The sequence below is a fragment of the Myiozetetes cayanensis genome, unplaced genomic scaffold, assembly GCF_022539395.1.
Source record: "Myiozetetes cayanensis isolate MyiCay16 unplaced genomic scaffold, myiCay2020 scf5-8, whole genome shotgun sequence".
NCBI classification, from domain to species: domain Eukaryota; kingdom Metazoa; phylum Chordata; class Aves; order Passeriformes; family Tyrannidae; genus Myiozetetes; species Myiozetetes cayanensis.
The window spans coordinates 1,029,222-1,041,537 of NW_026087742.1; the positions used below are offsets into that span (position 1 = coordinate 1,029,222).

Below are 12,316 nucleotides of genomic sequence, written 5' to 3' on the forward strand. Positions count from 1 at the left end.
CATATTTCTGAGACGCTGCACTTCTCCTGGAGCTCTGGGTGACACCTCCAGAACAGCTGAAGAGAACTAGAGGCAAGAACCGGTGAGGGACTTGCTGAGCTGCAAGGCTGGGCTCAGGTCTCAACGCTCCAACCCTCGATCCCAGAGCTGAGCTCCCCAAATTTCACCTGGGCCACCTCCCTGTTCAGGCAAAGGGGAGCAAACCCACTTTGTTGTCAGTCCCTGAGCAGCCTGGGATAAGCAGCTCCCTGCTTTCCCCTGCTCCCAGCACTTCTCCACCCTCGAGATGCAGCGGGAGCACAGGAGGGATAAACTGGCTGCTGGTCGCAGCACAAGGTTATTTTCTAGGACATTAAGCAGAGTCTTCAGCTTGCAAGAGACCCATGAAGAGCAAGGAGACACCTGACCAGACTGCAAAAGCAGAGCTGCAAACTTAACACCTTTTTTTTTTTTTTTTTTTGTCCCTTATCTTTTAAAAATAGCTTTAGAGAGAGGGGAGCTCAGGGCAGCCTGAGCAGTGTGAGTGGTGTTTGCAGCTTCAGCAGAAATATCCCATGGCCACCACCCAGAAAGCCCTGATTTTCATCTCAGATGAAACCTTCAAGCTGCAATTGCTTTGCAGAGGCTAATAAAGAAATGAAAAGTCTTTTTACCAAGCTTGTTCTTCTGTGGGAATAACACCCCTCGCATCCCAGAATTATCTCCATCCACGTCTGGCCAGGACTTCAAATCAATAAATTGTCTCCTCACCCTCGGATTAGCTCAGTCAGGTGATTTCCAAAGCAGCAGCAGCTCCCTGCTGTGCACAGAGCAGCTCTGCCAGCTGAATTAACACGAGATCCCTCGTTATCCCACAGCAATCCCACTCCAGCATCCCTGGCAATCATTTGCACTGACCTCAGCAATACTTTGTGGCAGTCTGGGAATGGGGAGCGCTGAGGGTTTCCTTTCCAGGAATATTTACTGCCTGGAATTATCCTCCTCACAGCCAGGGACGTGGGCACACTGGATCTCAGGAGAAGGTTCGTCCACCTGAGGGTGGTGGGGCACTGAATGGGCTCCCCAGGGGCACTGGGCACTTCCAAACCTGCCAGAGCTCAAGGAGCAGTTGGACAACACTCTCAGGCACAGGGTGGGATTTTGGATGGCTGGACTCGATGATCCCTGTGGGATAGTCTCTGATTCTGTGAAACCTGGTGTCTCTGTTCAGCTCAGGAACCTTAACCCCTCCAAAATGCCTATTTATTACATGTAATATTTGCATTCGTATTTGGAATTAAATTTGGTTGGGAAAAAAAAAAAAGGAGGGGCAGAAAACCCCCTCACTGTTTCTCTGAAAAAAAAAAAGTCCCAACCGTTTTTTGGCAAAACTGGAAGCAGATGCTGTGAATCCTGGATGCTGTGACCCAAAAGAGGGTTCCAAGGGTGGGGAAGCCCGAGGAGGCATCAAGGGGTTCCTGGCTCTGTCTGTGTGTTGTTCATGGACCTCCAGCTCCAATCTGGCAGTCTGCAGGTCTGCAGCTGAGATATTCCTTGATCCTGGTGGGAATACCTGTCTTCCCTGAAAGAGGAGTCTCCAAGGGGTCTCGGGGGTTTGGGAGCCTCAGGTCTGTGGGGAGACACCACCTTCCAGCAGGGTTTGGGGTAACCCTCTTCCAATTTCCAGGCAGTTCTGCCAAACCACCATTCCCTGAGGAAATCTGCTCCATTATTAAAAACCACGATGTTTTGTTTTCCCTTTCTGCCGCTTCCTGGGGGCTCTTTCCTGCCTCAGCCTCAGCTCTGCTGCCCCAAGATCCTTTCACTGCAGTTCCTGGGAAATCCCAGCACTCCCTGCTTCCCCCTCTTTTCCAAAGCTCTGCCAAAAGGAGCTTCCCTCTGCAGGGTCCTGTCCCGTGGGTCGTCATCTCCCACCATCACAGGAACCACACGTGGCCTTCAGTGACAGCCCCTCTTCGTCACTTTTACTGCCCCTTTTCCTCCTTTTTAAGGAGCAGCAATAATTTCTGCCAGCTAATTCCCAAGAAAAACGCCAGTTCTTCTGCTTTAAAACCCAGGGAGCATGAACAGGAGCCCACACTGTGGGTTGGATCAGAGCTCACTTCCCAGAAACCAAGATGTTCTCATGAAGGAGGAGGTGGGAATTAATAATGGACTATCCCTTTATTTTAATCCTTATTTTAAATGATCACCTCATGTCTCTTCGAGGAGTTAATCTGAGGTTGTTGCTGTTTTCCATCCACACTTGACCCCTCCATCCCTTCCCTCTGCTAAGCAAGAAGGAGGCCCCCGTCTCAGGGAAATTAATTAGTGCAGTAATTTGCCCGGGACACGGAGGTGAAGCCGAATTCGTCCCACTCTGCAGGACTCAGCTGAGTAAAAAAGACAAATAGCTGTGCTGTGGGATTTCAAAAAGCTGCTGTCAGCATTCCCAATGCAGCCAGACCTGGAAATTCATCCGTCTTTCAATAAACAATGGGAAAAGGAGAGGCAATTACAGTAGACAAAACTAATTACAGCAGAGCTGGAGCACGGCTTGCAGCAATGAATCTGCATTCAAGGAGAAAAATCTAACCCTAGAGCACTCCAGTAAAACAAAAAGGGGGGATCTGGATGTGGAATGAAGGCAATTTCAAAACAGAGATCCTGAAACCACTTCAGCACAGCACAGATTTTGGTCTAAAAGACCACCCTTCAGGTGATGCTGCCAGTGCTCTGTAAACAGGGCATGGGAGGATTTGCACAGTGGGGAGCTGGAATGAGCTCCCAGCTCCTGGATCCAGTGTTTCAATGGAGCCATCTCCTCTCCAGGTGGCCAGTTCACGTTCACCTCACCAAGCCCAGAGCCACAAGCAGTTTTGAGTTGCTGGGAAATGCTCCTCCCTCAGCCCAAGCTCTTCCTTCCCAGCACCTTCACTTTGCCTCTGTCCACGCCGCAAATCCAGAATGCCATGAATGATCATCTCCAGCAGCGAAATCCCCCCAGGCTGGATCCTAATCAGATATTCCCTGAGCCATTCTCAGCTGTGTTTTGGGAATCCCGGCCTGAACAGCCCCAGCACCACAATCCTTCCCAGAAAACCCTCATGGGAGGGTCTGGAAGCTTCTCTGCCTGCAGGAATCCACACTCCCAGCGTGTTTTGGGTGGGATGGATTGAGCTGCTGGAAGAACTGGGAGTAGCTGGTGGAACCATGTGTGGAGCTCAGTGTGCAGACCCGAGGCTGAAGAGCTTATCCCTGGCTCCTGTTCCTCACAGCCATCCCAGCCTGACCCAGGAGAACACTCCAGGGATATTCACATAGCGACAGGATTTCGGGTGGAATGATGTAAGTGCCTTCCATAAAGCCCATTTAATCCGTGGGGAGGGCAGCACAGGTTCTGTGGGAGGCAAAGCCTGATCCACAGAGCTGGATGGAGCACTGGGCCCCATTCCTGCTCCGTGGCCCCTCTGGATACAGGTTGTGAAATCCAGGAGACAGCAAAGGGGGTTTAAACAAAGCAGTGGAAGAACCACAGCTTGACACACTCCAGAAAGGCCAGCAGGCTGGAAAATTCACTGCAGCGGGAAAACCTGAAATGGGAAGAGGAGGAGGAATGGGACTGGGCTGCCAATGGAGCCGGCAGACCCCACGTGCCTCATTCCCCGGTGCTGTGGGCTGGATTTGGGATTTGAAAGCCCCCACAAGCTATTCCCAACATACAGAGCTGCCATTTGTTGTTTGTTGCTATTGGCATGTTATTTATTCTATTTAGCATTTAGTATTTCTGGGAAGAGAAATAAGGCCATGGCTCAGAGTTGCTTTTCCATGGACCCTTAAGAAGGTTCGGACTGAAGCCTCAATCCTTCTCAGTCCTCAGTCCTGGAATCCCATTTTGGAGACCTCGGCCTAAGGTGCAGTTCAACACAGAGGTTCTCTGTGTCACAGAATCACTTGGGTTGGGAAAGCCCTCCAAGGGTGAGTCCAACCATCCCCCAGCACTGCCAAGGCCACCACCAACCCCTGTCCCCAAGTGCCACACCCACATGGCTGCTAAACTCCTCCAGGGACGGGGACTCCACCATCGCCCTGGGCAGCCTCTTCCAATGTCTGACCACCCCTTCCATGAAGAATTTTTCCCCAATATCCAACCTACACCTCACCTGGGGCAACCTGAGGCCATTTCCTCTTGTCCTGTGATTCTCCTTCACCGTTCTCTTAAGTTTTCAGCCCAGAGGAGGCTCAGGGGGGGTCTCATCCATACTTGAGGGATTATCCAAGAGGCAGAGCTGGGCTCTTCCCAGCAGTTTCCTGTGCCAGGCACCTGAGAAGATGCACTTGCACGTGAGCAGCCCCATTTCCCCCCTCCCCTCCATGCTGGGGATGTTCCTCACATGTCACACACGTCTCACTCACGGGTCCACCTGTTAAACAATCACAGGGATTTTCCTGCCTGCTCCATTCCAGCTCTGCTCTCCCTGCAGTGCTTTCATTCTCTGGCTGGAATGACCTGCAATGCAGAGGCTGCACTGATCCTTCTGCCAGATCTCGAATCCTCAATCCCCCTGGGGACTGCCTGGAGTAGGAAACCACTTGGCATAGCAAGCACGTCAGCATTTCCCTGCCTGCATTTTTATTGTCTCCTTCGCTGCATCCCCGACTCCAGTTAAATTCTCTCTCCTTCTATCCCTCTCCCTGTACCTTGAACTCACAATATCCCTGAGCTTGGAGAGAGCTGACCAGGTGTAGGATAGAAGGGAGCAGCACACTTACTCCCATCCCTCCTCTGTAGGGCAATAGAGCTGCAAATGGCAAAAATACAGGGAGACAGAACTCTCCCCACAGCAGCAGCTTCTCCCCTCCTTCCTGGGAGGCTCAGTGGAAGGAAAGACTGACTGAGGTGGATTTCCTGCTGCTCCTGGCCCTGCCATGCTGAGATTTGCAGGTTATTAATTCCAGGGAGCTTGCTGGAAAAGCAGGCAAGGAGGCAGTGCCAGCTGCAGAACAGTCAGGCTTGCCAGGAGCAAAAGATGCTTTAGTTAGAGAAGAGGGTGGGGGTTTGCTTTTCTTTTTAATTACTATGAACAGTGAGAGAACCTCTGTGCTATAAGGGAAAGAGAACCCCAAAAAACCACGGCACAGTCCGTAGTAAAGGGACATTATGACATTAATCCCCATCCCTTCTGCCCAATCCCAGTCCCATTATCCTTTCTGAAAACCACACAACCCCAGACTGCTTTGGCTTGGAAGGGACCTTAAAACCATCCAGTGCCACCCCCTGCCCTGGGCAGGGACACCTTCCTCTAGTCCAGGCTGCTCCAACCTGGCCTTGGGCACTTCCAGGGATCCAGGGGCAGCCACAGCTTCTCTGGGCAACCTGTGCCAGGGCCTGCCCACCCTCACAGCCAGGAATTCCTTCTCAATATCCCATCTATATCTACATTTAAAGCCAAAATCTGGGAACCAGAACCAACCAGCTCTAACAGGTCCCGCTGCCGACTTCCAGGGATCAACATTTCGGCCCAAGTTCCCCAGATTCCTCCTCTTTAACTATCCCAAACAGAAAATAAAACCTTTGGAGCCTCTGCTTTTCCTCAGCACCTCTATCTGCCTCTAAGTGGTCACTCTGTGCTGTCCACACCGTGTCCATCTTCCAGGGAAACAGCAGCATCGGGAGCTGGAGCTGGGAAAACACATCAGTGAATGGCAGGAATGATGTCACCACAGAATCATGTTTTGGGACAGCCCAGCTTTTGGGGAAGGGGGAAGGAGAAAAAGGAGAGGCCTGTTAAAAATGGAAGAAAGGAAAAGGGGCTCCACTGGTGGATGTGAGGAGTCACATCATTTCTAAGGAAGTGATGGTGAAAAGAAGCCCAAGCTGAGAGATGCAGGGAGAAAAGGGGGGGATGCCACGAGCAAGAAGCTGAAAGGAAAGGACAAAGTGGCCAAAGCAGCAAGGCAGGACAAGAATTTGTGGAGGAGCACCATGAACGCACACAAAGAGCAGGAGAAGATGGGAATTCTCAAAGGAAGAGGCTGCAGGAGCTCAGGGGAAAGAAAAAAAAGAAAGTTTGTGTGAAGAGTGGAAGATTAAAGATCCAACCCCATCCTGCAGGAATGCCTGGCTGGGCTCAGCCAGGGGAAAGGGTCTTGGCTCCAAACCCAGGGAGGGAGCTCATGGATAAGCAATGTTTGGGAAACCAGGATTAGCCCAGCAGGGAGCTGCTCACCACAGGTGGCTTCCAAGGAAGGAAAATTCACCACGGAAGGGATCCTAAAACACAGAGCGATCCTAAAGCTGCAGAGGCTTGGGATGCACTGGGAATACTCCTGGCACAATTAGGCAAATCAAGGCCATTAAGGGACAATCACACTGAAGGGCTGTTATCAATCACTCTCCCTGCTTTCTTTACCCAATTACCCTAATTGCATCAAGGCTATTAAGCAATTATTTTGATAACTGCAGCTTTGTTCTGGCGCTTCATTTCCTGGCATCTTTTTTGTTCCTCTTAGATACCACCTTAAAACCAGGCTTAACGCTCACTTCAAGCAGGTGCACCAGTTGTTTTCCTGAGCAGAGAACTCAAATCTCGGTGTAAAAAACCCAAACCATAAAAATCCCACTTCAGAAAACGTCGAGTTTTTTATCCCCAGCCCTCAGCTTCTCCCTCAATCCCACCCAAGAAAGCATCGATTTTTATCCCCATCCTTCAGGCTGTCCCTCAATCCTCCCCCTCTTCCCCTGCCAAATCTCCACAGCACCCTGGATTTAGTTCCACTTTTTTATTATTCAACTTTTTATACATAATAAATACAAACTTTTTACAGCCAATATAAAGAAAGCAACTGATGCTTTCAGTGTACTGACACTGTACACGATGCGACGGCCGATACATGCCCTGTATGAAGAAATCATAGTTAAAAAGGAGGCATCTTTTTGCATCTTTTTTACAGCTTTTCTTCCTTTTTTTTTTCTTTTTTTTTTTTACCTTTTTTTTTTTTTGGTAGGTTTTTTCCACTTCTGTTTTTTAAATAAAATTAGCAGCTCTTACAGAAAATATTTTAAAATACAACTAAAGAGACTTTTAAATAAAACTTTCTGAATTTTCCCAAAATCCGGGTATGAAGGACACAGAAAAAAACTGGCCAAAGGAATTAAAAAAATGAAGGTTTATGGCAACACTTGGTTTTCTTCTGCGTTGCGAAGATCTCAAAATATTTGCAGTTAAATCTTCTTTTTAAAAACTTCTCTTTTTTTTTTTAAACTTAAGAATAAGTTTGATAAACACATAAAAAGACCTCGAACAGATCAACAGGACAAGAGGTGCAAAAGAAGGAAAAAAAAATTTATGGAAAAAAAAAGACTTCATTGGACAGTCCCTGATTTCAGAACTGATCCATGAGTTGTTGTCTTCAAACAGCCCCACTCTTGGTTAAGGATCCCACTGGGAAAGGAGACTGGAAAGCACAGATGTCTCGGAGACCCAGCTCGGGTTGGGATTTACAGGTATGTGCAAAGTTTATGAAAAAAATCTTGTAAGATGAGCTGTTGGTTTGTGTTTTTTTTGTTGTTGTTGTTGTGTGTTTTTTCGTTTTTTGTAAATGCAGCCTCAAAAAATAGCCCTTGTTAGTAAACTAAAGGTAGAAAACTCACTGGCTTTGAACGAAAAGCCCATGAAAAGACACAAGAGAACCCACAGAAACAGCTCAAAACCCAACCTGGGGATGCCTCAGATCTTCCCTCTGATGGAGATTGCTGACAATAATTCAGCCAGTACCCCAAAAAAACCTGTTCTCATCCAGTTTTTCCCTCCCCACCTCCGATCTCGGAACCCTTTTCTTTGGAAGCACAGCAAAAAGCAAAGCTCCCTTTTCAGAGATCTCCAGTGGGAAATCCGCAATTCTTCTCTGCTTCTCTCCCGAGAGATCTTGGGCACAAAGGTGGTGTGTGAAGGCATCACAGGGAGCTCCAGGCTCCCTGGCTTTGGCTGGTTGATGGGATTCACTGGGAAAACGCTACAGGACCGTCCAATGCAACAAGTAAATGCATGTAAATACTCTAAAATGGAACCTCTAACTCAAGCCAGGTGCTTGGATGATAAAGATATTTGCTAACGTTGGGGTAATTAAGCACACAGCAATAAACTGGGGTAAGAGTGACCCAAACACTTTAAAAAAAAAAAACAAAGGAACAAAACAAAACAAAAAACCAAACCCGAATCCCCAAAATCTGCTAAGAAAACAAAAAATAAAGCAGCTCAATTTGCAGATCTAGACAAAACCTCACTTACTTTTCTGGTTTATGCTACGGAACAAGATGTTGCTACTGATTCAGCACCTCCAGAGCAGATCCTCTGGGACTAAAAGTCCTGTGTAAATAGGAATCCAAGGAGCAAGAAGGGTCCAGCTGATGATTCCTGATGAGGGGGACGAACCCCCTGTGGTCTTTTGCTCCTCCAGGAGCTTCTTTTCCTGTTTCTTCCTTTCTGCAGGTGGGGGGGGGGGGTTAAAGAGGAGCCAGCCTCTCCTTTCGACTTCTTTTCCCGTTCCCTTTTTTTTTTTTTTTTTCCATTCCACGGGATCTGATTAACACCTGATCAGACAATCCAAAGCTACTGGAAGGATCCACAATGTTCAGCACATTCCTATGGCAACAGTAATATACTGTACTAATGCACGGGAGCAAAGGGTGCTATGACTAAGCTGCATGAACGAGGCTCATTCCTCAAGTCTCCTCGGGAAAAAACCGGAGCATCTTCAGCCAGGAGGAAAAGCCTGCTCCGAGGCAAATCCTCTGCCGGGCTTGCTTTGTGCTAAGAGAGGCCAAAACCGATGGAGAGAAACCAAAACAAACAAAAAAAAAGGCACAAAAAATCTTCAACGACCGCGGGAAGGGATCCACCAAATCCGACCCTCCCGGTGTCCCCGCTCTCTATTCCAAAGTCTTCTTCATGCAAAGGTGCCTAAAAACGGAGAGGGACCAAATGCTGGGTTTGGTCTTGATTGTAGCCCTCCTCTGGCCAGCCCCCCTGGTCACACCAGGGTGATCTCCACGTCCTCGATCTTCTCCGGGGGCCGGCGGTGGTGCTGGGTGGGGGGTGGGGGAGCTGCTCGCACCTGGAACAGCCAAAACCAGCCCGTGACTGCCACAGAACAGACAAATCTCAGCAGAAAACCCATCAAACCCCAGCTCATGCACAGACTGAACTCCACCCTTGGGCTCATCCCTGGAGATGATGTGAACAAACAGGGAGGAACCAGATGGATTCAGTCCCAGTGTCCCCAGCTGAGCCATCGAGGCTCCTGCCTATAACACAGCTGGTTTTCCCCTATCCTTTCTTCCTGCACCCATGGATAATCCAGGGTGGAAAGCTGAAAAACACCTTGGAATTTACACCAAATGCTGAATCTGATGGTGCTTTCCCCTGGAAGTTCTGTGGGGTGGGAGCTGCCTGAATGTTTTGCTGCCTTTAAGTGACTTATATTTCGTCCATCACCGACTTCGAGACACATCCCTGAAATCTGGGGTTATTTTCACACTCTGCCACTTCCATCAAGTTACTTTTGCTCACCTTTAGTGCTACCAGGGTTTTCAGGGCGGGATTTCAGAATACAGAGTGACTTGCTATGGAAAATAATGAACTGTGGGGCAATTCCATACCAAGTTGCCCAGTACTGGGTACCCTGGATAGCTTTAAAATGCAGTGTTAACAGGAATCCTTTGGATCAAGGCATGACACTGCAGTGGTATCTTGAAAAGACAAGAAATTCCAAGGAATCCATGAGGAAAATATAAATCTACAAAAGCTGAATCAGTGAGGTTTAAAAGGAAACCAATGTGAAATCAATATTTAAGCCTTGAGTGATGCAGTGCTGCTCCTGCCTCTTGTGTGTCCATGGCCAAGGCTAATCCACTGGAATATTTGCTGGAATACTCAGAATATATTCTCTGAATATCCAAAAATGCTCTTTTTTCTGCAACCTCATTCACTGAGAAGGCCAGGATTTGTTGTTCTGATTGAGTTCCGGACTTTGAAACCCTCCAAGTAAATCCCAGGAGAGGGATTTTGCCAAGTTCTAAGTGCCTGAATCCTTCCTTTCCTTCTCTGGCAAAATTACTTTTTCCTAAGCAGCAGAGACAACACAAAATATATTGATCAAGAATTTTGAATCCATCAAAGGGGCTGGAAATATAACTCCAAATCCAAGTAATGCCAGGACAGTGGAGCAAAATGCTGGGAAATGGGAATTATACAAACCATAGGATTAGACTTGTCTGGCATTCGTTCCTCACCTCTTTTTCCAGTTCTCCTGAGGGTTTTTACATGTGGCAAGACCAGAAATCACCTCCCAACGCCCCAAGTTTATCAAGGGAACAGACCTTTCCTTCTACCCATCCGAGGTGCTGTTGGGTTTATAGGGAATCCCTGGATTTGCAGGACACAGGGAGCCCCAGGTGCTGTCCCACCCCCCCGGATCTGGATGTTCCCACCCCAATTCCCATGGTCTGATCACTCTGTAACCCAAATAAACCCCCAGGATTGGGGTTTCACTCACAGGCCGCAGCTTTCCGTAGGAAGTCTCGGCGGGAATCCGCGGAGGTTGGGAGAATCCGGGGCACTCGGAACCGAAGCTGTTTTCTGAGGGAACAACCACCAGCTCGTCACAGAGAGCTCCCTCAGCATCGCTGAATGAACTTTATGAAGCTCTTTGAAGGGCTCATTTTGCCACTTGATGGGGCAAAAACGCTCCTTTCCCCCCCACCCCCACAGAAACAGGGACACTCCAAATGAAGCTCTGCCTGACGTGGTGGTTTTTCCATGCCCCAAACTCTCACCGTTAGTTGATGGAGACCTCGGGAAGAACTGGGAGCCTCTTTTATCCGGGCTGGGATAGGGACTGCTGGGAGGTTGGTCGTACAACGGGAGCGGTGGCAGGATGTTGTTGGGCTTTGGGGTTGGAGAAACCTGTGGGAGAAACACGAAGGGGCTGCAAAAACCCTTCCCCTGGGAATTTCTTAGGCACATCCCGGTCTTCTGAGCCGTCACTGTGCCAACAATTTCCCTCCAGAGGAAACACGGGGGAAGGAAAGCCAAGATATCTAACAGTCACCTAATTTTTTTAAATCACAGGATGCTGCCCAGCAGGAATTCCAGCCTCTCCCAGGTAATTCCGATGGATTTCTGAAGGTTATTGGGAATAGAAAGGTTGTGTGGCCACAGATCCACATGAAAAAGCACTGGGATCATGAGCTTTGTCTCCTCTCAGCTGCATAAATTTAATTTAAATATTCCTTTTCACAGTCTCAAAGCAAAGAATAAAAGCTCTGGAGAAATAGGGAATATGGAAGTCCAGTTTCTACCGTCACAATTCCATGTGGGAAATGTGTGTGATTTTCTAATAGAAGGATTACAGAACTCCACTGAAACGGGACATTTTGGCAAAAATTAGTGTATTCCAACACTTGGGAGGATCCTGCCCCTTGAAAGTGAGAGGACACAGAACAAATTTAAGTATAAACCCAAAAAATGGGGGCTGAGAGAGCCTGGAACTCTCTTTTTGTGCCAGGCTGTGTTGGACATCTCAGGCTCTGCCAGAAATCAAAGACTGGGAATTTCCTCCTTTGGTTCTCTTCCTTCCTATCCAAATATTTCCCTTTTAGTCACAAATCTGCTCTATTTCACAAAATACATCACTTGATAAATATCAGGCTGCATAAGAAACTCAAATGTAAGCACTCAGGGCTTGGGATTTGTTTCTTAAATTGGTTCTGACTTTTTTTTCCTCAAATTCCTTCTGATCTTTTTTTTTTCTAAAATTGCTTCTAATTCTTGTTTTCTTAAATTGCCTTTTTAAAATTTTTTTGTCTTACATTGCTTGATTTATTTCCTCTTAAATTGCTTCTGATTTTATTTTTCTTAAACTGGTTCCTTTCTTTCCTCAAATTGGTTCAGATTTTTTTTTATTCTTAAATTGCTTCTAATTCTTGTTTTCTTAAATTGCTTTTTTTCTTAAAGGGGTTCTGATTTTTTTTCTTACACTGCTTGACTTCTTTCTCTTTACTTGCTTCTGATTTTTTCTCTTAAATCACTTCTCATTTTTTTCCTCTTAAATTGCTTCTGACTTTTTTTTTCTCAAATTCCTTCTGATCTTCTTTTTCTTAAATGGTTTCTAATTCTCGTTTTCTTAAATGGCTTGATTTTTTTTCTTAAATGAGTTCTGATTTTTTCCTCTGAAGTAGCTTCTGACTTTTTTTCCCTTAGGGTGCTCCAGATTTTATTTTTCTTAAAACTGGTTCTGATTTTTTTTCTCAAAATTAATTCTGGGTTTTTTTTCT

General features: G+C 47.2%; 1 protein-coding gene across 2 annotated transcripts in view; it reads right to left on the reverse strand.

The window, feature by feature from the left end:
• Positions 1–6,747: 6,747 nt before the first annotated feature.
• The window catches only part of FCHSD2 (FCH and double SH3 domains 2), a 111,862-nt gene continuing 106,293 nt past the window's right edge, over positions 6,748–12,316 (reverse strand). For both annotated transcript variants that reach the window (XM_050333464.1, XM_050333463.1), the window contains 3 exons: positions 10,817–10,946; positions 10,537–10,619; positions 6,748–9,096 (listed from right to left, as the gene is read on the reverse strand). In XM_050333464.1, the coding sequence (XP_050189421.1) occupies positions 9,013–9,096; positions 10,537–10,619; positions 10,817–10,946 (297 nt within the window). In that variant the 3' untranslated portion in view covers positions 6,748–9,012. The remainder of the gene's footprint in view (positions 9,097–10,536; positions 10,620–10,816; positions 10,947–12,316) is intronic.